A 25,167-nucleotide genomic window follows, 5' to 3' on the forward strand; every position below is an offset into this window, starting at 1 on the left:
CTGCCAAAAGTGCTTCAAAAAAGTATTGAGTAAAGAGTGTGCACACTTATGTAAAATCTGTTTTTATTGTTGATAGATTTGCAAAAATGTCTAAACCTGTTTTTGCCTTGTCATCATGGGGTATTGTGTGTAGATTGATGAGGGGGAAAAGCGATTTAATCAATTTCAAAATAAGGCTATAACAAAATGTGGAAAAAGTCAAGGAGTCTTTGAATACTCTCCAAATCCACTGTAAACTGTACTATATTGTGTGTATACTGTACTGTATTATATATACACACTGTACTATGTGTGATCGCCCCCTGGTGGTAGTACCTGTAAGTGACGGCCTGCAGGGCTCGGCAGTAGCAGCTGGCGAGCCACAGGGAGCGGTCAGTTAGCAGGTTGGGACAATGAGACACCTTGAGGATCAACAGGTTCCCTCCTGTAGCCTTCAGCAAGGACTCCAGACCCTCCTCCAGACAACCCCTGGAGAGGGAGAAAAAGCAAGAGGAGAGAGAGAGACGGACGGACAGACAGAAAAACAGAGAGAGAGAGGCAGACATACAACAAACAAGTTAATAAGGAACAACCACTGTCGCTGAGTAACCAATTACTCAGTGCGGAATGAGTATTGTCCTTGAGTTTAACAAGGCACTGCAGCAATGGATTTGGATTTGTCTGTCTAAGCAGTAGAATGTTAATAATGCATGGCATCATGCTGCTCTGAACAAGAGAGTCAAGAAAAATGATGTACTAAAACGTATTCAATCGGTTTGTGGAAAGCATAATCGAATAGAATAAAAGCCATGTTGTATTCATAAGGCTGAGGAGGGATAACGCGAGCAAGCATCTGATTACAGTGTGCGCACACTCGTGCACACACTCATACAAGGCAGTGCATACACACATTCACAAACACTCACAATGTCAGGAATGAGATAGAGCCTGGGGCTCTCTCACACATTCTCAACCTGCTACGGTATATAGACTAGGAAGGAGAGATGATGGGGAGAGGGGAAGGAGAGATGATGGGGAGAGGGGAAGGAGAGGTGATGAGGAGAGGGGAAGGAGAGATGATGAGGAGAGGGGAAGGAGAGATGATGGGAAGAGGGGAAGGAGAGATGATGAGGAGAGGGGAAGAAGAGATGATGAGGAGAGGGGAAGGAGAGATGATGGGGAGAGGGGAAGGAGAGATGATGAGGAGAGGGGAAGGAGAGATGATGGGGAGAGGGGAAGGAGAGATGATGAGGAGAGGGGAAGGAGAGATGATGGGGAGAGGGGAAGGAGAGATGATGAGGAGAGGGGAAGGAGAGATGATGGGGAGAGGGGAAGGAGAGATGATGGGGAGAGGGGAAGGAGAGATGATGAGGAGAGGGGAAGGAGAGATGATGAGGAGAGGGGAAGGAGAGATGATGGGGAGAGGGGAAGGAGAGATGATGGGGAGAGGGGAAGGAGAGATGATGGGGAGAGGGGAAGGAGAGATGATGGGGAGAGGGGAAGAAGAGATGATGGGGAGAGGGGAAGGAGAGATGATGAGGAGAGGGGAAGGAGAGATGATGGGGAGAGGGGAAGAAGAGATGATGGGGAGAGGGGAAGAAGAGATGATGGGGAGAGGGGAAGGAGAGATGATGGGGAGAGGGGAAGAAGAGATGATGGGAGAGGTCAAGGAGAGAATGACAAAAGAGAAGGAGGGAGAGTACTGCAGACCCCTGCTGTTCGCTGTACAGAGGGAAATCAGTCCATGACACACACACACACGCCTCTCCTCTCACCGTGTGCTCTTGAGGTACTCCTCCTTGATCTCCTTCTTGCCCCTCTGTCGTGGTTTGAGGTTCTGGAGGATGAGGGAATGGGTCTGGGTGCACCACTGGGACAGTGTACTCAGGAACTGGGACAAAGAAATGACAGTTACATTTTAGTCATTTAGCAGACGCTCGAAGCACTCACTGTAACACATATCACAATTACTGCAAGTAAACCATCAGCAGAATCGGTGCGCGTGTGTGCAGGTGCATAATGTGTGTGTACCACAGGAGGTTGGTGGCACCTTCATTGGGGAGAACGGGCTCGTGGTAGTGACTGGAGCGGAATCAGTGGAATGGTATCAAATACATCAAACACGCGGTGTCCAGGTGTTTGATGCCATTCCCTTTGCTCCGTTCTCCCCTCAGCAGCCTCCTGTGGTGTGTACGTGTGTTTGGTCTGTCGTTCCGCGTGTACGATCCGCGTCCTCTACCTTGGAGGAGATGCGGGCGTTCTCCAGCAGCACCCGGGTCCACACGGCAGGGTGGCGGGCCACAAACCTCCAGTCCCTGCAGACCTCCGCGGCCCTCAACAGGGTCTTGGTATCCAGGTAGGTAAAGATACAGAACAGAGCCGCCCTCATTTTCAGTATCTCCGGGCTGATCACCTCGCTGTTGGACCGGGACGGGCTCTTGTCGTGGCGACACGGCTTGTTGTGACGATAGCCCCCCTCGGACCGGCCTGCAGCGTCGGGAAGAGAGAAAGAGAGAAAGAGGATAGAGGTTAGGTGAAGAAAGAGAGGTGGAGAGGGGAAAAGAGAGTGGAGGGGGAGGGACCGGGATATTTGTCAGGTAGGTAGAGAAAGGAGGGGGAGGGGGATGGTGAGAAGGAGGGTCGGTAAAGAAAGAGATAAGTGCCGAAGGCAAGGAGAAAAGAGAGGATGAGGAGAGGGGGGGTTAAGAAAAAAAGAGAAAGGTGGAAAAGGGGAGGAGAGAGGAAGAGAGGAGGATGAGGAGGCAGGGGGTTTAGTCAGAGAAAGAAAGATGGAGGGGAAAGAGACGGAGGTTAGTTTAGAGACGCCATCCTGAGTCGCAAAAATATATTAGTGGCATTCTACAAAATATCCACAATGTGGTGCAAGCGATCCACTTGAGACTTATTGCATTCCCCCTCAAACACAGACCAGAGGCTTTCAAATATCTGCCATTGAAGACATGTACTGTATTGGCCAATACCATGTGACCAAACTGAATCTAGCACATTTCCATTTCTCCCAGCAGGCATCAATCCATGTGATGAGTCATCGCCCGTGTCATCCCTGTCGGCCTTGGAAAAGAAGAAGCGAAGGAGGCTTTGGAAGCGACAGGCCTCGCGGCGAGAGGCACACCGCCTACGCCAGCTAGCGATCTACCAATGCATGCTAGCAGTCATACCGTGTGATACGCTGATATGTGCCATTTCAAACTCCACCCTGGCAAACGCTTTGAGAATCTTATATGGAGGACGATGTCAGAGCATAAAATGTAATTTACATGACAAGTAATATTATGTAATGGTGGTGGTGCCAATTTGAATTCTCATACCAGACATTCTGGGCTGTGTCAAAAAGGACAGCTTTATTGCCTGTTTGGGTTTACAGTAGCTCCTTTGCCAAGTAGCTGTAACCAAAAGGAGAATAGGGTAGATCTTTCTTTTGCCCAAAAATGTGTCCATTTAAGGCAAAATGGGCATGTTTCAATGGCTTCTGTCCTAGTTAAGTCCACATCCCAAAAGGCCCCCTATTCCCTTTATAGTGCACTACTTTTGACCAGGGCGCATATATGGAATAGGGTGCCATTTGGGAAGCATCCTTACTCTCTCCGATGATGCACCTGGTCTCTCTGACTGCGGCTATTGCCATGTGCAAAAGGGTTTGCATCCCAAATGGCCCCCTGTTCTCTACTGTGCCTGGTAGAAAAGTAGGGCACCAAATCGGGAATAGCTTGAGACGCAACCCAAGGTGTTCCGAAATAAAATGGAGGTCGCCAGTCAGGAATCGTGGGATCTTGGCTGGGGAAGGCAACTAAGGGAGAGAGACGCTTGCTGTGTTGGAACCAGGAGTGGTGAAGGTAAAGAATAGTTTATCCATTGGTTCTCTCGTCAACACTGTCAACGTCTGCGGCCCAAATAGCACGCCATTCCCTATGTAGTGCACAACTTTTGAAGAGAGCCCTATGGTTCTATCAATATGAGAAAGTTCAGCCATACTGTCGCATAACAGTATAAAACCCTGGGAACGGTACAGTACAGTACACACACACACACACACACACACACACACACACACAAAATCCCCTTGTTCATGCGTGAACTATCTGGGTAGTGTGTGTGAGAGTAGAGCAGTCTGGTGAAAAGTCATCCCTCTATGACAGGGCGCCCTGGGCTGATTCGGAATCAGTTTGTGGAGCGCTCTGGTCATTAGTCGTCCATCACTGTTCTCTGGACAGCCTTACCCTGGAACACCTGGGACTAGAACTGCCATGACCCAGTTTCACACCAGCCACCGTCCTTCTGCCCTTCTCTGACACACCTGACTACTGTTAGCCTGGGCCGCAGGACAGTGTGTGTGTGTGAGTATGAGTGAGGGAGGGGATACTATCCGTGCGTCTGTGTGTGTGTGCTGCAGGTGCCATTGGCAGGATGGCAGGCAGGCTCAGGGTCATACGGTGTGCCAGACATGTGACAGCTGTTCCCTTTAGAAATGACTGATTCTTTCTGTAAATCACCAGTACATTACAAGTATCTGCTGAGTAACAATTAAGCAATCAATCAACGGATAAATCAGGATTTAAAAAAATGGTAAGCGACTTAGCCTCCTACCTGGCTAAATAAAGGCCAGTCAACAAAGATTAAGATTAGCAACGTAGCCTAGCCTAGCCTTCTACCGTACTGTACCTGTGACTAAGCAAGGTAAAGATTAGCAACGTAGCTTAGCCTAGCCTCCTATCCATTCCTACCTGTGGCTAGGCGGTACCCAGATTGTCTCGGTGCTCCAGACTGCTGCGTCTCAGCCATGGTGGCCCTCCTCTCCTGCTGCTCCCACATCTCCGCCTCCGACTCGGTAGTCCTGGAGCCCACGTCCGACACGTCACCCTCCTCCCCCTCCGTGCTGTTCCGGTAGGGTCGCCGCTGCCAGTTCTGGATGGCCTGCTTGCGGAGCCCCCAGCTCCGGGACACCCCGGCCCTCTCGTAGCACTGTCCGCCCCCTCCCTGTCTGCCCCCTTCCCCCAGCCGACACTGGACGTGGTAGTACTGGTCCTCGGGGCACTCTTCCATGGCGTGCATCTCCACGCTGTCGCCGCTGTCGTAGCCCCCGCCCGAGCCCTGGGAGCAGGACTTGACCCGGCCCGACACTCTGGGGGGGGGGAGAACGGAAGAGAGGGGATAAGTTATACTCAGTGGTACCACTTCAAAAAAAACTCAAAGCAACTTTTGTGGACACTTTACACATGGACAACTAACAGACAGAAACCATTGAAACGTATACAGTATTAGATTACTCTACACAGGTTCCATCAAATAGGTCATCTGTGTTACTGTAGCCTGGTCCCAGATCTGTTTTGTCAGGTCAGTGATCGGCTGAGATGAGGAGAAGTGGCAGTGGAGCCACCACACGTTGTCACTTCCTGATACCGCATGATTCTACAGCCCAAAAGTGTGTTGCCATGGTTTCCACAGCTCAGTATAGACCAATACTTACTGAGACCTTTGTAAGATTAACGACTTCCAAAACGAAGGATATGAAACGTATCTGCAACCTACACATTGTTTTTTTTGTAGTAACTGCACAGGGTTGGGTGTGACACTTGTCTAGGGGTGTTTTGAAGGTGTCCCTTAAACTAAGTTTGTGCAGACATACTTGAATAGTGATGTGGTGTGTCCCTTTAAGTTTGCAGACACATATTTGACTAATGTCTTGGCAGTGACTAGGATTCTGGCCATAGTCCCAGCTGGAAACACTGTACCCCTCAAGGACAGCTCTTTTTACCCAGAATGCATTTCACGAACTTACTGCCTTCTGGCAGTGGCTACATGTCCCAAAAATCTGAGGCACAATTTAACATGTCCCTCCCTGTAGCATTGAGAATATAAAAGGTATTTTGACACTTTCCCCATTGACTGACACATACACACACACGCCGAAAACATGTGTGTCCGCGATTGTCAATCAACGCACCTACAGAGCCTTTTTAAAATGATATATTTTACCAAAGGTAATAAAGTTTAATCGACTACAACATACTGTAGTGCTTTAAAGTCAGCCTGAAAAACAGAAGGAATTATTCCCTTACCAGTAATATGAACCATGAAAAAAGTAGGGGGAAAACAAAAGCAGATTTTATGCTAGTGGCCATTTTCATGGATATTCATATTTATACCCAGCTCCTGTGCTCTGGATTATTACTGGGTTAAGTGGAGACCCCAGGCATTTGTACAGCAGAAACGTTCAACTGCATGGAAAATTAGAGCCCCCACAAAATAAAAGTACGTCCACTCACGACCGAGTTCCAAACAGCCATACACAAGCCTAAGATCAGCAATGCCAAACGTCGGCTGGAGTGGTGTAAAGCTCGCCATCATTGGACTCTGGAGCAGTGGAAACGTGTTCTCTGGAGTGATGAATCACACTTCACCCTCTGGCAGTCGGACGGACGAATCGGAGTTTGGCAGATGCCAGGAGAACGCTACCTTCCCCAATGCATAGTGCCAACTGTAAAGTTTGGTGGAGGAGGAATAATGGTCTGGGGCTGTTTTTCATGGTTCGGGCTAGGCCCCTTAGTTCCAGTGAAGGGAAATCTTAACGCCACAGCATACAATGACATTCCAGATGATTCTGTGCTTTCAACGTTGTGGCAACAGTTTGGCGAATACCCTTTCCTGTTTCAGCATGACAATGCCACCGTGCACAAACCGAGGTCCATACAGAAATGGTTTGTCGAGATCGGTGTGGTAGAACTTGACTGGCCTGCACAGAGCCCTGACCTCAACCCCATCGAACACCTTTGGGATGAATTGGAACGCCGACTGAGAGCCAGGCTTAATCGCCCAACATCAGTGCCCGACCTCACTAATGCTTTTGTGGCTGAATGGAATCAAGTCCCCCAGCAATGTTCCAACATCTAGCGGAAAGCCTTCCCAAGAAGAGTGGAGGCTGTTATTGCAGCAAAGGGGGGCCCAACTCCATGTTAATTCCCATGATTTTGGAATGAGATGTTCGATGAGCATTCTTTTGGTCATGTAGTGTACAAACATACAGTGCAATCGTGTAGACCTATTTTTGGTTGTGTAGTGTATGTATGGGAAGGAGAATTTTTAATAGGTTGGTATATCATTACATATTCTTTGAAATAGATACTGTAGATATATAATATTATCTAGATACTGTAGATATGAGTGTGGTACATTCCCTTCCCTCAGCATTTCAATATAACCAATTGCTTTAATACATGTATGCCTACGTGTAAAGCACTTTTAATCAACCGAGGGAGACATTCTGGAGTTCATAAGCCAGGCTGTAAACACATTCCCTCTTCATCACGGACAAAGACTCAAACTCTTGGTGCCGACAAGACGCTTCAACTACGCGACAACAACTCCTTTAGACTGTATCTCAAAATGTAGAATAACATCAGAGGAGAGTGAAGATACTACTTCAGCATAAAAGTGCTTGAAGCTCCGAGGAAACATGAAGTAGACCAATTTAGATCATGAGGACTGAGAGGGAGGGATTGCTTTGGGGCAAAATTGACTACAGTGACTGCTTCTGGAATCAGCAGTTGTTCTAAGGCAGCCAGTGTGCGCGCACACGCACACACGCACACACACACACACACACACACACACACACACAGACAGACAGACAGACAGACAGACAGACAGACAGACAGACAGACAGACAGAGAGAGACAGACAGACAGAGAGCGAGTGAGCGAACAAAGATGCTGCTGTACACTGACATGCACACACGCTACATGACTTTGACATCAAACACAACCATCCTGCGGTTTAGCTAGCTAATTAGCGACCGTGGCTAACGCATCCTGAATTCAGAGTGAATGTAAAACAGTCTAGGCGATTATATCAAGCTGCTATACGACTCCTGCAGTGAAATAACTAGAAGTTGATATGAAGATAGCGATTTGAGGTGCACCTGGTAAATCCACACCAGAACTGGATTCAAATAGTACTGTGCTCGATTGAGCTTGCCTGGCACCATGGAACCAATGGAATACTCCCAAATGTGCATGTGTTCACCTCATCTCCACTACGGTAGAACATGCATACATTAGACCCTAGTGACACCGCTTAAGAAGCAGAGGAGAGGCCACTTGGCATTGTGACTTTGGTTGAATCCCAAATGGCACCCTATTCCCTATACAATGCCCTACTTCTGACCAGGGCAGATAGGGCTCTAGTCAAAAGTAGCACACTGTATAGGGAATAAGGTGGTACTGTTATGCTGATGAATGAGGACCCAAAAGCGACGTAATAGTAACAGAGTCTTTATTCCAGTAATAAACAAATAATGATTCTCCTGGATATTATCAATGGTCAAATCCTCTCGTCAATAGAGAGGAACGACTGGAGACGCGACCACAGACTGCAGGTCGCTTCAGGAAGGCACTGGCCGTAGCTGACATAGACACCTGCTCACACGCAGCATCTGAAGAAGGCAAAGAACACGACAGGGCGGAACAAGGACACAGGAACAGCAAACATCAAACAAGAATCCGACCAGGCAGAAGCGGAAAACAGAGGGAGAAATAGGGACTCTAATCAGAGGGCAAAATAGGGGACAGGTGTGAAAGAGTAAATGAGGTCGTTAGGAGAATGAGAAACAGCTGGGAGCAGGAACGGAACGATAGAGAGAGAAAGAGGGAAAGAACCTAATAAGACCAGCAGAGGGAAGCACAGGGACAAGACATGAAGATCAAAGACAAAACATGACAGTACCCCCCCACTCACCGAGCGCCTCCTGGCGCACTCGAGGAGGAACCCTGGCGGCAACGAAGGAAATCATCAATCAACGAACGGTCCAGCACGTCCCGAGATGGAACCCAACTCCTCTCCTCAGGACCGTAACCCTCCCAATCCACTAAGTACTGGTGACCACGTCCCCGAGAACGCATGTCCATGATCTTTCGTACCTTGTAAATAGGAGCGCCCTCGACAAGGACGGGGGGGGGGGAGGGAAGACGAACGGGGGCGCGAAGAAAAGGCTTGACACAAGAGACATGGAAGACAGGGTGGACGCGACGAAGATGTCGCGGAAGAAGCAGTCGCACAGCGACAGGATTGACGACCTGAGAGACACGGAACGGACCAATGAACCGCGGAGTCAACTTGCGAGAAGCTGTCGTAAGGGGAAGGTTACGAGTGGAAAGCCACACTCTCTGACCGCGACAATACCTAGGACTCCTAATCCTACGTCTATTGGCGGCTCTCACAGTCTGCGCCCTGTAACGGCAAAGTGCAGACCTGACCCTCCTCCAGGTGCGCTCACAACGTTGGACAAAAGCCTGAGCGGAGGGAACGCTGGACTCGGCGAGCTGGGACGAGAACAGAGGAGGCTGGTACCCAAGACTACTCTGAAACGGAGATAGCCCGGTAGCAGACGAAGGAAGCGAGTTGTGAGCGTACTCAGCCCAGGGGAGCTGTTCTGCCCAAGACGCAGGGTTTCGAAACGAAAGGCTGCGTAATATGCGACCAATCGACTGATTGGCCCTTTCTGCTTGACCGTTAGACTGGGGATGAAACCCGGAAGAGAGACTGACAGAAGCACCAATCAAACGACAGAACTCCCTCCAAAACTGTGACGTGAATTGCGGACCTCTGTCTGAAACGGCGTCTAACGGGAGGCCATGAATTCTGAACACATTCTCAATGATGATTTGTGCCGTCTCCTTAGCGGAAGGAAGCTTAGCGAGGGGAATGAAATGTGCCGCCTTAGAGAACCTATCGATAACCGTAAGAATCACAGTCTTCCCCGCAGACGAAGGCAGACCGGTAATAAAGTCTAAGGCGATGTGAGACCATGGTCGAGAAGGAATGGGAAGCGGTCTGAGACGACCGGCAGGAGGAGAGTTACCTGACTTAGTCTGCGCGCAGTCCGAACAAGCAGCCACGAAACGGCGCGTGTCCCGCTCCTGAGTAGGCCACCAAAACCGCTGGCGAATAGAAGCAAGCGTACCCCGAACGCCGGGATGGCCAGCTAACTTGGCAGAGTGAGCCCACTGAAGAACAGCCAGACGAGTAGAGACAGGAACGAACAGAAGGTTACTAGGACAAGCGCGCGGCGACGCAGTGTGAGTGAGTGCTTGCTTTACCTGTCTCTCAATTCCCCAGACAGTCAACCCGACAACACGCCCTTCAGGGAGAATCCCCTCGGGGTCGGTAGAAGCCACAGAAGAACTAAAGAGACGGGATAAGGCATCAGGCTTGGTGTTCTTATTTCCCGGACGATAGGAAATCACGAACTCGAAACGAGCGAAAAACAACGCCCAACGAGCCTGACGTGCATTAAGTCGTTTGGCAGAACGGATGTACTCAAGGTTCTTATGGTCAGTCCAAACGACAAAAGGAACGGTCGCCCCCTCCAACCACTGTCGCCATTCGCCTATGGCTAAGCGGATGGCGAGCAGTTCGCGGTTACCCACATCATAGTTGCGTTCCGATGGCGACAGGCGATGAGAAAAGTAAGCGCAAGGATGGACCTTATCGTCAGACTGGAAGCGCTGAGACAGAATGGCTCCCACGCCCACCTCTGAAGCGTCAACCTCGACAATGAATTGTTTAGTGACGTCAGGAGTAACAAGGATAGGGGCGGACGTAAAACGCTTCTTGAGGAGATCAAAAGCTCCCTGGGCGGAACCGGACCACTTAAAGCAAGTCTTGACAGAAGTCAGAGCTGTGAGAGGGGCAGCCACTTGACCGAAATTACGAATGAAACGCCGATAGAAATTAGCGAAACCAAGAAAGCGCTGCAACTCGACACGTGACTTAGGAACGGGCCAATCGCTGACTGCCTGGACCTTAGCGGGATCCATCTGAATGCCTTCAGCGGAAATAACAGAACCGAGAAATGTGACAGAGGAGACATGAAAGGCGCACTTCTCAGCCTTCACGTAGAGACAATTCTCTAAAAGGCGCTGGAGTACACGTCGAACGTGCTGAACATGAATCTCGAGTGACGGTGAAAAAATCAGGATATCGTCAAGGTAAACGAAAACAAAAATGTTCAGCATGTCTCTCAGTACATCATTAACTAATGCCTGAAAGACAGCTGGAGCATTAGCGAGACCAAACGGCAGAACCCGGTATTCAAAATGCCCTAACGGAGTGTTAAACGCCGTTTTCCACTCGTCCCCCTCTCTGATGCGTACGAGATGGTAAGCGTTACGAAGGTCCAACTTAGTAAAGAACCTGGCTCCCTGCAAAATCTCGAAGGCTGACGACATAAGGGGAAGCGGATAACGATTCTTAACCGTTATGTCATTCAGCCCTCGATAATCCACGCAGGGGCGCAGAGTACCGTCCTTCTTCTTAACAAAGAAAAATCCCGCTCCGGCGGGAGAGGAAGAAGGCACCACGGTACCGGCGTTGAGAGAAACAGACAGATAATCCTCGAGAGCCTTACGTTCGGGAGCCGACAGAGAGTATAGTCTACCCCGAGGGGGAGTGGTCCCCGGAAGGAGATCAATACAACAATCATACGACCGGTGAGGAGGAAGGGAGCTGGCTCTGGACCGACTGAAGACCGTGCGCAGATCATGATATTCCTCCGGCACTCCTGTCAAATCACCAGGTTCCTCCTGAGTAGAGGGGACAGAAGACACAGGAGGGATAGCAGACATTAAACACTTCACATGACAAGAAACGTTCCAGGATAGGATAGAATTACTAGACCAATCAATAGAAGGATTATGACATACTAGCCAGGGATGACCCAAAACAACAGGTGTAAAAGGTGAACGAAAAATCAAAAAGGAAATGGTCTCACTGTGGTTACCAGATACTGTGAGGGTTAAAGGTAGTGTCTCACATCTGATACTGGGGAGAAGACTACCATCTAAGGCGAACATGGGCGTGGGCTTCCCTAACTGTCTGAGAGGAATGTCATGTTTCCGAGCCCATGCTTCGTCCATAAAACAACCCTCAGCCCCAGAGTCTATCAAGGCACTGCAGGAAGCAGCTGAACCGGTCCAGCGTAGATGGACCGACAAGGTAGTACAGGATCTTGATGGAGAGACAGGAGTAGTAGCGCTCACCAGTAGCCCTCCGCTTACTGATGAGCTCTGGCTTTTACTGGACATGACATGACAAAATGTCCCGCAGAACCGCAATAGAGGCAAAGGCGGTTGGTGATTCTCCGTTCCCTCTCCTTAGTCGAGATGCGAATACCTCCCAGCTGCATGGGCTCAGTCTCTGAGCCGGTGGGAGGAGATGGTTGAGATGCGGAGAGGGGAAACACCGTTAACGCGAGCTCTCTTCCACGAGCTCGGTGACGAAGATCTACCCGTCGTTCTATGCGGATGGCGAGTGCAATCAAAGAGTCCACGCTGGAAGGAACCTCCCGGGAGAGAATCTCATCCTTAACCTCAGCGTGAAGTCCCTCCAGAAAACGAGCGAGCAACGCCGGCTCGTTCCAGTCACTGGAGGCAGCAAGAGTGCGAAACTCTATAGAGTAATCCGTTATGGATCGATCACCTTGACATAGGGAAGCCAGGGCCCTGGAAGCCTCCTTCCCAAAAACTGAACGATCAAAAACCCGTATCATCTCCTCTTTAAAGTTCTGATAATCGTTAGAACACTCAGCCCTTGCGTCCCAGATAGCTGTGCCCCACTCCCGAGCCCGACCAGTAAGGAGTGATATGACGTAAGCGATCCGAGCTCTCTCTCTTGAGTACGTGTTGGGCTGGAGAGAGAACACAATATCACACTGGGTGAGAAAGGAGCGACACTCAGTGGGCTGCCCAGAGTAACATGGTGGGTTATTAACCCTAGGTTCCGGAGACTCGGAAGACCAGGAAGTAGCTGGTGGCACGAGATGAAGACTCTGAAACTGTCCAGAGAGATCGGAGACCTGAGCGGCCAGGGTCTCAACGGCATGACGAGCAGCAAACAATTCCTGCTCGTGTCTGCCGAGCATTGCTCCCTGGAACTCGACGGCAGTGTTGAGAGAATCCATAGTCGCTGGGTCCATCTTGGTCGGATTCTTCTGTTATGCTGATGAATGAGGACCCAAAAGCGACGTAATAGTAACAGAGTCTTTATTCCAGTAATAAACAAATAATGATTCTCCTGGATATTATCAATGGTCAAATCCTCTCGTCAATAGAGAGGAACGACTGGAGACGCGACCACAGACTGCAGGTCGCTTCAGGAAGGCACTGGCCGTAGCTGACATAGACACCTGCTCACACGCAGCATCTGAAGAAGGCAAAGAACACGACAGGGCGGAACAAGGACACAGGAACAGCAAACATCAAACAAGAATCCGACCAGGCAGAAGCGGAAAACAGAGGGAGAAATAGGGACTCTAATCAGAGGGCAAAATAGGGGACAGGTGTGAAAGAGTAAATGAGGTCGTTAGGAGAATGAGAAACAGCTGGGAGCAGGAACGGAACGATAGAGAGAGAAAGAGGGAAAGAACCTAATAAGACCAGCAGAGGGAAGCACAGGGACAAGACATGAAGATCAAAGACAAAACATGACAGGTACTTGGTACACATCCTATATTGGACTGGTGGCTTTAGCAATAAAAGCCACAGGTTGGATCAATATTGTGGACTCAATCAGCAGAGCTGGCTAATTGGGTACAGATCATTATTCAAGTGTATAACAGGGAAGTACAGTTTCCTGACCAGTAATGCACAGTGGGGCTCAGGATGGGCGACAGAGTAGCCATCTCGGTGCAAAATGGAGTCGATGATTTCAGTGCGAATTATCCAATCCACGTCAATAAAGTAACAAAATAAGATATTTTTTAAAACCCAAATATGCAAAGTGTCAAATATCTATTTCTCAAACAAGCACCTAAATAGCATCTTCCGTCACTGCATTTGGAACAAATAAATCATATTCATCTCTGGGAGACCGAGGGCATGAATGGAACGTTCTAATCTAGGAAATGAAATGGTCACTTAGTGACTAACTACCATCATGATTCACTGTACTCGGGAAGGCTTGGGAGGAGTGTGTGTGTGTGTGTGTGTGTGTGTGTGTGTGTGTGTGTGTGTGTGTGTGTGTGTGTGTGTGTGTGTGTGTGTGTGTGTGTGTGTGTGTGTGTGTGTGTGTGTGTGACTTCACGATTGTCTCGCCAAAAAACGAAGGCTGAAGAGGGACGGTGTCATCGTCTGAGGTACGCGGAAGTTGTGTGACAGAAGGCCGGTAAAGTCACGAGTTACACACATGCACTCACAGAAGCACGCGTGCGCACGTACACAAACACACAGAGTTACATAACGATGCAGAAAAGGTCTACATTTAAAAATACACAATGTTCTGTGTGGATATGATACTATGGTGATACGGAGCTTGATCATCATACAAGGGCTCCAGGGCTGCATACCAAAAGGCACCCTAGTCCATTTTTATTTACAAAAGTAGTGCGCTAAATAGGGATTAGGATGCCATTTGGGATGCAGGTTTGGGTTTGGATCAGCAGTGAAGGAAAGAGAATGAGATGGGCGTCTCAAAATGCATGAGATGGGGGGGTCGAATTTGGACCATTCAGTGAGCCACTCAAATCAAAATACACATGAAGAAGCATCATTGCACAAAGATGAGATCAGTCGGTGACGATCTGAAAACCATACGGGATGAATCATATCCTTGGTTAGGATGACTTTAGTGTCAGTGAGTCGAAACGTTGACATTTAGAATTGAGGAATCAATAGGGCGAAAACCACCTGTAACTTACCATTTCATCCCAATCTAATGTTTGCTTGTTTATTCATACCCAACATAAATCACATAGTTCACTAATCTGAGTAGGGGGTGAACCAAATATGACAAGTTATCCATGAACACACCGAAACAAAAGTAAACAGGTTCTCGCTCTGTCTTTCGCTTTCTGTATTGCTCCCCCTCACTCTCTCTGCCCTGTGCCCACAGAGGCAGCCAGGCCTGAGAAAGCAGGACTGACACTTTAAGTCCTTACTGTCAGTGACCGCCGTCATTTACAAGCATGTGTCAAAGAGCAGTGGCGATGCCCCACGGCTGGTACTGTGTGTGTGTGTGTGTGCCATGTTCGCTTGTGTGCATTTGGTGTGAGTGGGAACGCATCGTGGCGGGAGGCAAGAGCTAGGACAGAACATTCCCCTACTGTTTCTGCATGGCTGACAGATTCGGTCTCACTTCAGCGCCCGGCAGGAAAACAGGGTGTCGTGTTTTATGAGGCTGGCAAAGGGCCAGGGCACAGTACTGGACAAACACTACCTGGCTGGGGCCCTCTGATACCTTCCAACACCGAGGGTGGGAGTCCAGTTCGGTCTGAGTCATTGTTGCCCCAGTCGGACACACACCGGCTCACTTCAGGCCACGGTCTGGTGCTCAGAATCCATCTGCTGGACCACTGGCCCCCAAGCATAGGGCCCCACATCAAGTCACTGTACCTAAGTGCACCAGGGGGGTTGCATTGCGTTGCAGCTTACCTTTAACAGATGCTCTTATCCAAAGCCACTTACAGTGCAGAGAGTGAAGTCAGCTCATCTCCCTCTATTCCAACCTCAACCATGGGGAGGGGACATAACTCTGGGCTCCCGAGTGGCGCGGCGGTCTAAGGCATTGCATCTCAGAGCTGGAGGTGTCACTCCAGACCCTGGTTTGATTCCAGGCTGTATCACAACCGGCAGTGATTGGGAGTCCCATAGGTCGGCGCACAATTGGCCCAGCGCCGTTAGGGTTTGGCCGGGGTAGGCCGTCAATGTAAATAAGAATTTGTTCTTAACTGACTTACCTAGTTGAATAAAGGTTAAATACTTTTTTTTTTTTAACTGGCCTTAGATCAGTGTGTACGGGCAAGTTTATGCTACTTTGTTTGTGTGGCGGAGAGCAGTGCAGTGTGGGATAGCGTGTGGAGGACTGGCTTACCCGGTGCTGGGAGAGGATCGTCGGTCAGACACTTGGTACATGCCCCTAGACGTCCCCGAGATGCTGGAGTTCCTCTGAGAGAAAGAAGGAAGGAAGGAAGGAAGGAAGGAAGGAAGGAAGGAAGGAAGGAAGGAAGGAAGGAAGGAAGGAAGGAAGGAAGGAAGGAAGGAAGGAAGGAAGGAAAGAAGAAAAAAGAAAAGAAAGAAGGAAAGAAAGAGAGGAGAGATGAGATGAGGCGGAAAGTGACAGGTGTGTCAATACATTAAACTGTTTCCTTGAATTCTGATATTTCTCCCCCAAAAAAACACAAAAAAAACAGGACTTTACACATTGTAGTGAAAATACTCCTCTGCTTGTGTTCTGTAACTCACAGTGAATGTTGAATAGACCTGAATATTCTATTGGTGTGCCCTGCAACTATGTACTGCTGTTATATTCAGAGGAGAGTTTGTTTGTCAAGGGTCAACACCACATCCCACTGTTAGTGTTTCTCTTCAATCTACTCTATGTTTCAAATAAATATTACACACACACACAATAAAACTGAAGTACATAAAACAGACTTACTTCAAATGCTGGTGTACAGGTGTGTAATTATAGTGAGCCTTCAGGAGAATAAATTATATTGTGTGTCATGTGTGTGCGCTGGAGAGTTGGAATGAACTTTTGAACCTGTTTTATCTTGGTCAAAAGGAGGAGATTTATTCTGTAACCAATGACGTCATATCTTGTATATAAAATGTTGTTTATGGTTAAATGGGAGCGTGCTCAGAGAATAAATACTATTATCTAATTTTAATAAGACTGTATCCTGTCTATTTTATGTTAATAAGTATCTTACAAATTCTTATAAATAGACAGATTGATTTTAATTAATGAGTACATAAAGGAATTATGAAATTCCTCTGACATAAGGTGAAAACATTGTGATGGAGGTGCATCAGCGGATGACTTTTCTATCCAGCACAATCTGATCTACAAGTGCCTTCAGAAAGTATTCGCACCTAGGTCTGTTGCGGTGACCGTAATACCGGCCACACGAGCAGTCATGAGTCATGACCGCGGTAATCTCCTCTTATGCACCCTGGTGTACCCAACTCGCTAACGACCATCGGGTCGCTAATGGCCTGGTACTCCGGGCTCTATTGTCCCTCTAACCACTCGGACATCAACGCAAATGAAATCGAAAATCACATCAAACACTTATCATCAAAAGAGTATCGTGCTTTTCAAACTCACCTCACTGGGACTGAGCAGTTTGAAGAAAGACACGGAGTGGAAAACATGGTCGTTGCGGATGTTGTTTCAAAGCATTACAATGAAATGGACAGCGCTTTCTAAAGAAGATGATTAAACCAGAACGGTCTAGCCTATTCTGCAAAATGAAACAAATTCTAGTAAATCGCCTTTGAGTGTGGACCGTATTATTATGGATCCTGGTTACCTTATGCTCCGCTTTCCATTCCACGAGTCTGAGAGAGAACGTACGGGGCCTTGGCGATGCGGCTTACAGAGTTAGCCTACGGTATAGCGGATTTTGATCATCCTAGTAGTAGGGGATATTTAAAATATTTTCAGAATTAAATAGGCTGACACACTACCTTTTAGTTATATAATACCTTACCACCGTGAGTTTCCATCTCCTCCTCTCCCTCATTCCTTTCTCGAGCGTGCAGAGAGGGGGGGTGGCTGTCAACAGTATATTTAAATATGTGTTGTGAAAACATGTTACTGTCGATGTTCCCGAACGGATTTCACTTGGTTTCCCAAATGAAGCACTGGGTAGCTGAAGGAACAGGGTTGGAGAGCCCATGGCATACAGAGTTTGGGCGGAATATCACCTGTTGAGCAGCCAAAAGCTGCATGCTCCTCAAACAGTGGTTTATGCATGGAGTGAAATAATCAGAGTAGCCTATCCGGCACGATTGAAAAACGAACAGGCGGAAAAGTGACCTCCATTCGCTATTCGAGTGCATACGGATGACACTTTTTACCCTGGCCATTTTTGGGCCATTCTAAATTAAACTAATCAGAGAAAGGCGTGCACAGCCTGAATGCAAGGAAGAGAGCGAAAGCATTTTTTGTGACTTCCTTAAAATCATCAATAGCCTATCGTCACACCATGCAGCCCATATATGTTTTGATTCTAAGACATTCTAAGGTTTGGATCATTCACAATTAAAAAGTTGCCAAATAACTTGAAATCTAGCATATAGGACCTGTTTAAAATGATCACTTTTAATGCTCAACATAGCCACTTCATTTGCGCACTCGCTATGGAATGTGAAAAATATCCTTTCGATCTTATTCAGCGAAGTTCAATTACATTTTTCTTATTATAAAATCATAAAATATAAAATAATGGCACAGGACTGGCACAGCTAAATGAACAAGTCTACAACATGACACATAGCCAGATAACATACCATACAGTCGTGGCCAAAAGTTTTGAGAATGACACAAATATTAATTTTCACAAAGTCTGCTGCCTCAGTTTGTATGATGGCAATTTGCATATACTCCAGAATGTTATGAAGAGTGATCAGATGAATAGCAATGAATTGCAAAGTCCCTCTTTGCCATGCAAATGAACTGAATCCCCCAAAAACATTTCCACTGCATTTCAGCCCTGCCACAAAAGGACCAGCTGACATCATGTCAGTGATTCTCTCGTTAACACAGGTGTGAGTGTTGACGAGGACAAGGCTGGAGATCACTCTGTCATGCCGATTGAGTTCGAATAACAGACTGGAAGCTTCAAAAGGAGAGTGGTGCTTGGAATCATTGTTCTTCCTCTGTGTACCATGGTTACCTGCAAGAAAACACGTGCCGTCATCATTGCTTTGCACAAAAAGGCAAGGATATTGCTGCCAGTAAGATTGCAACTCAATCAACCATTTATCGGATCATCAAGAACTTCAAGGAGAGCGGTTCAATTGTTGTGAAGAAGGCTTCAGGGCACCCAAGAAAGTCCAGCAAGCGCCAGGACCGTCTCCTAAAGTTGATTCAGCTGCGGGATCGGGGCACCACCAGTACAGAGCTTGCTCAGGAATGGCAGCAGGCAGGTGTGAGTGCATCTGCATGCACAGTGAGGCAAAGACTTTTGGAGGATGTCCTGGTGTCAAGAAGGGCAGCAAAGAAGCCACTTCTCTCCAGGAAAAACATCAGGGACAGACTGATATTCTGCAAAAGGTACAGGGATTGGACTGCTGAGGACCGGGGTAAAGTCATTTTCTCTGATGAATCCCCTTGTGTTTATGTTAATTAACGGTAAATTACATTGAGCCTGGCGTACTTTTACATGACAATAACCGTCTGACAAAGGAAACCCCTTAACACTATTGAGATCCACCCCCCGATGGAGTATCAACAAGGGGCTGCACCAGGAAGAGGGAACTTGACAATCAATAAATCATAGTGGTACGTCCACGTCATGTCCATCATGATCAAATAGTTCTAATTTATATATTTTTACTAACCCATCCACCGCCACTCTGACTACACATATCTTTTTTGGTTTTTACAGTTTTTCAGCTATATATACATACACTGCTCAAAAAAATAAAGGGAACACTTAAACAACACAATGTAACTCCAAGTCAATCACACTTCTGTGAAATCAAACTGTCCACTTAGGAAGCAACACTGATTGACAATAAATTTCACATGCTGTTGTGCAAATGGAATAGACAAAAGGTGGAAATTATAGGCAATTAGCAAGACACCCCCAAAAAAGGAGTGATTCTGCAGGTGGTGACCACAGACCACTTCTCAGTTCCTATGCTTCCTGGCTGATGTTTTGGTCACTTTTGAATGCTGGCGGTGCTCTCACTCAACTGGTAGCATGAGACGGAGTCTACAACCCACACAAGTGGCTCAGGTAGTGCAGCTCATCCAGGATGGCACATCAATGCAAGCTGTGGCAAGAAGGTTTGCTGTGTCTGTCAGCGTAGTGTCCAGAGCATGGAGGCGCTACCAGGAGACAGGCCAGTACATCAGGAGACGTGGAGGAGGCCATAGGAGGGCAACAACCCAGCAGCAGGACCGCTACCTCCGCCTTTGAGCAGGAGGAGCACTGCCAGAGCCCTGCAAAATGACCTCCAGCAGACCACAAATGTGCATGTGTCTGCTCAAACGGTCAGAAACAGACTCCATGAGGGTGGTATGAGGGCCCGACGTCCACAGGTGGGGGTTGTGCTTACAGCCCAACACCGTGCAGGACGTTTGGCATTTGCCAGAGAACACCAAGATTGGCAAATTCGCCACTGGCGCCCTGTGCTCTTCACAGATGAAAGCAGGTTCACACTGAGCACATGAGCACATGTGACAGACGTGACAGAGTCTGGAGACGCCGTGGAGAACGTTCTGTTGCCTGCAACATCCTCCAGCATGACCGGTTTGGCGGTGGGTCAGTCATGGTGTGGGGTGGCATTTCTTTGTGGGGCCGCACAGCCCTCCATGTGCTCGCCAGAGGTAGCCTGACTGCCATTAGGTACCGAGATGAGATCCTCAGAGCCCTTGTGAGACCATATGCTGACACATGCACATTTGTGGCCTGCTGGAGGTCATTTTGCAGGGCTCTGGCAGTGCTCCTCCTGCTCAAAGGCGGAGGTAGCGGTCCTGCTGCTGGGTTGTTGCCCTCCTACGGCCTCCTCCACGTCTCCTGATGTACTGGCCTGTCTCCTGGTAGCGCCTCCATGCTCTGGACACTACGCTGACAGACACAGCAAACCTTCTTGCCACAGCTCGCATTGATGTGCCATCCTGGATGAGCTGCACTACCTGAGCCAATTGTGTGGGTTGTAGACTCCGTCTCATGCTACCAGTTGAGTGAGAGCACCGCCAGCATTCAAAAGTGACCAAAACATCAGCCAGGAAGCATAGGAACTGAGAAGTGGTCTGTGGTCACCACCTGCAGAATCACTCCTTTATTGGGGGTGTCTTGCTAATTGCCTATAATTTCCACCTTTTGTCTATTCCATTTGCACAACAGTATGTGACATTTATTGTCAATCAGTGTTGCTTCCTAAGTGGACAGTTTGATTTCACAGAAGTGTGATTGACTTGGAGTTACATTGTGTTGTTTAAGTGTTCCCTTTATTTTTTTGAGCAGTGTATATTTTACATATACATGGTACTTTTATATACCGCAATCACATAAGAATAACACATTACCGAACATAAGCTCTTTAATCCCTCCCCTCAGCCACTCTTAGCCCAATCACCATAGACTACCCTCGTTTTGGTTTCCATCATGATCAAATGTTACCGCCATGTTCGACACGGCAGCAGACTCCCCCTCGTTCATCATCTCCATCAACATTGGCTGTCCACCATTTTGAAAATGGCACTATGCATGTCAACTTCACACAACGGTACCATACCATCGAGACCAATTAGTTAGCCAAACAAACGACCGAAATGAGTGGGAGTGGATCAGAGTGACTTTCAAAAAAGGCTTTGCTTGATAAAATGTTGAATTCACCATTTCAATAACAAAAGGAAAAACAGTCATTCTGCTATCATGAAAGGTATTGACGAATGAAGAAAAAAGAGAAACGTGGGAGTCCAGTCTATAGCTCCAACACACATACTCACTTCTCACGCACGCACACACACACCCACACACTGGAGGAAACTACAAAGCTCCTGTATGCGAGTGATGTCTGAGGTTCAGGGATAATTAACTGTGATTGGCTGAGGCTCTAAAAACATGGCAGCTAGTTGGCAGACATTAAGGAAGTGTAATCACAGCTATCTGAAAGAGAGCGACTACGTCCCAAAGGGCACCCTATTCTCTATGTATTGCACTACTTTTGACCACCCTGGTCAGACAGAGTGTGAAAACGGAAGGATAGTTGGCAATCCCCCTCTTTTACACAAGGAGCCGAAGATATTCAGGAGGCTTTGGGCGTGGGCCTGCCACATTTCCCTTTATCTTCCTTCCCTCTGTTTTTTCCCATGTCTCTTCCCCTCCCTTCATCTACCGTATAGGAACTCACACCGTCTCCCGTCTCTCTACTGGACTGTACCTCTATCCCGCTCTCCTCCTCTCGACCAATACCTTAATCTACAGTACCACACCCTTTTTCTCACTACCCTCTGTAGATTCCTTCTCCCAAACTCTCTCGCTCTTCTCCTCCCTTCTCTCTTCCTCCCTTCAAGCAAATTCCCTACAGTGGCTTCCCATGTATCTCAGATGTACTGAGGTGTGTGTGTGTCGCGCAGGGAGGGAGGGAGGGAGGGAGGGAGGGAGGGAGGGAGGGAGGGAGGGAGGGGAACGTGAGGAATGGCAGAGATAGGGGCATCCGTGGATGGTCAATGTGCCGGTGCGCCAGCATGCAGTATTTTCTGGTGTCCATAGCATGCCAAATGTCCTATAATATAATAATATCCTAGCCACAGACACAAGAACGCTGAAAACAACGACTCATAAGCACAAGAAGACAAACAAGACGACTACGGTGGATACAAATCAAGCCTCAAAAGCATCCTAACAACACCGCTGCCAGTCACTGCCAGTCTAACAGCCTCTTAAACACAGGTCAAGTGCAAACCCTGTAAAATGTTTGACAATGTAGCCACTTAATTCGAGCACTAACGGAGACTAGGGTGTGCATCCCAAATGGCGCCCTATTCCCTATATAGAGCACTAGTTTTGACCAGATACATCTGATCTGATCAAAAGTAGTGCACTACGTAGAGAATAGGGTGCCAGTTGGGACAGAAGCCTAGCTAGGCTACATCAGGCTGGGTAATGAATGAGCTTGATGGGATGCAGGTTGTGCCTGGTCAATGGTGGGGAATCTGGGCGGCGCGGGAGACACACACTCACTTAACTCCGTCAACTGTGGGAGAGGTCAGAGATGGGAGAGATAACAGGGAGGGAGAGATAGAATATGTGGTGTCTGAGACGAATCAGAGACCAGCTACTGCGCGGTCACCTGACCTGGACGACTAGAACAAGTAGAGCCACTGGTGTCTCCATGGAAACGATAGATGGAAGGGAAATGGATGGAAACCGGCCCCTTCTTTCTCACTAACAAGACTTGGATAAATGACACTTTAGAATTGGAAATGGCAGGGGAGAGCTCAGTAAAATGTATCACAATGTCTACCTTGTTTTGGTCTATAATAATGGAACATATTATCATTACCTCTCCTGTAGCTTTTCTGCATGTAATCAATACCAATACAATATTTTAGGTTTCAGATCATATCTAAGGGCGTGAGGAAATTGTGAAACATCCCCACAGAATTTCCTCACGCCTCAAGGGTAACCCTGAGTCAGACACTACTGATTCCTGTAATCAAAATACCTGATCATTAGCTAAAACCTATTTAGCATTTAAATTAAAGCTGTGTGCATCTCTATCCCAAAAAACAGTAATGACTAACACCTATTATAGTAATAGTAATGTAGTAATGACTAACACCTAGACAACCAATTATGCCTCTGAGGTAAATGAAGAAAGAGTGGTGACATGACCAGCGGACACAACACACACACACACCTCTTCTCCTTCGCTGTCCAATTCCGCTATTCACAGTCCATCGCTCTGCCATTCTGTTTAATAAATATTTCACACACTCACTATCGTCCCAGATCAAATTAAAAGCAAAATTGTGGTGAGTCGACACGTATCACAACACGCCCGCCTAGCCCGTTTCTAATAGCCCAAGTGATAAGATTGCAAACCATTCCCTATAAAGTGCACTACTTTTGAAAGGGCCCATAGAGCTCTGGTCAAAAGTAGTGCACTATGTAGGGAATACGTTGCCATTTGGGTCTCAGACAGACATCCACATGCCAGGTTAGATTATCAAACTGTCTGTTTTCATGTCGCTCCAAAATCATTTATTTATTTTCGTCACCGATCATTTAAAAGACACCAATATCACCCCAAAAAATGACCCCATTTATTTGGACTGGAAGTAAGATATGCAGTTGTAGAACCAATTATATAAGTGACTTATGTAATGTTGACTAAATTATGCAAGGACTATATTAAAAGGAATGTACAACACAGGAGGGTGGTGGAAACTTGATTGGGGAGGTAACGGCTTGGGTGGATTGGTATCAAATACATCCAACATGGTTTCCATGCATTTGATGCCGTTCCATTCGCTCCGTTCCAGCCATTGTTATGCGCTGTCCTCCCCTCAGCAGCCTCCTGTGACGTACAACTATTCTATTCAGTAAACACACACACGCACACGCACGTGCACACACAGTCTTTTAATCAGCTTACCTTTACAATCTTAAATATCAGGTTCCCACACACAAATCTGACCTCAGATCAGAATCTAGGTCAACTTCTTCTCCACTCCAGATCACCAGACACAGATCTAGGATCAGCTTACTTTTCACAACCCTTAACCATTAGGCTGCCCTCACAAATCAGACTTTTGTTTGTCTACTATATGGTCAACTTCCTCTCTCAACTCCAGATCACTTCGCATTTGTTGCCCTTTTGGAGCCTAGCAGGCTACAGATCTAGAGTCAGCTTACCTTAACCATTTGTGTAATCAAAAGCAAAACTGGTCTTAGATCAGCTCACCTGGCGTCCATTGTTGGAGGCCTTGTTGGAGCCGGGCAGGCTGCAGCGTCCCATGCTGCCGTTGGGCGTGGTCCCGCAGCTGCTGATGATCTGCAGCTGTTTCTCGGCACGGTCGGCACGGTCCAGGAGCTCCTCGATGAACTGCTGCAGGCGCACCTTGGCGTTGGCCTCCCGCACCGCCGTCTCCTGGAGGAACTGGTCTATCTGGGTTACCTCCCTGGTGAATCAGGAGGAGAGGAGACAGATGGTTACTGGTGTGCTTAAGCACACATAGGTTACATCCCAAAAAGCACCATATTTCATATACACACACACACACACACACACACACACACACAGACACACACACACACAGGGGAGTTGGGCTAGCAGTGCAACCTCATGAAATTTAGATAGATACCTGCACACTGATGAATGGTCCTGCAGTTTATTGGGCAACAATAAGCAATATTAACTGCTCTATTAACATCAATATTAACTGTTGCAGCATTCATCAGCGTACAGGCATTTAATTGACAATGCCAGAGGAGCCAGTATTTGGAGGATATATTGGTATGAGGTTATTTTTATGAATTTATTCATACTATTTCCTCCTTCCACGAGATATAGTCCCGACACAAATCTACGGTTGCTACCCAAGCCGGCTGGTCGTTCATTCTATCGGTTAGGTTGCCAAAGACGCGACCCAGTCATGACGTCTTTTATTCTATATCCAAGTCGTTCGTTCTAATGTTCTGTTGCCATGCTG

General features: G+C 47.7%; 1 protein-coding gene across 1 annotated transcript in view; it reads right to left on the reverse strand.

Annotated features, from left to right (window-relative positions):
• The window catches only part of LOC120034711 (F-box only protein 41-like), a 78,006-nt gene that overhangs the window by 13,883 nt on the left and 38,956 nt on the right, over positions 1 to 25,167 (reverse strand). The window contains exons 3-8 of the mRNA XM_038981318.1: positions 24,420 to 24,636; positions 15,859 to 15,932; positions 4,722 to 5,119; positions 2,219 to 2,466; positions 1,755 to 1,870; positions 316 to 468 (exon numbers count right to left, since the gene is read on the reverse strand). Coding sequence (XP_038837246.1) covers positions 316 to 468; positions 1,755 to 1,870; positions 2,219 to 2,466; positions 4,722 to 5,119; positions 15,859 to 15,932; positions 24,420 to 24,636 — 1,206 coding nt within the window. The remainder of the gene's footprint in view (positions 1 to 315; positions 469 to 1,754; positions 1,871 to 2,218; positions 2,467 to 4,721; positions 5,120 to 15,858; positions 15,933 to 24,419; positions 24,637 to 25,167) is intronic.

Source organism: Salvelinus namaycush, chromosome 42, assembly GCF_016432855.1.
Source record: "Salvelinus namaycush isolate Seneca chromosome 42, SaNama_1.0, whole genome shotgun sequence".
In the NCBI taxonomy this organism is placed as follows: domain Eukaryota; kingdom Metazoa; phylum Chordata; class Actinopteri; order Salmoniformes; family Salmonidae; genus Salvelinus; species Salvelinus namaycush.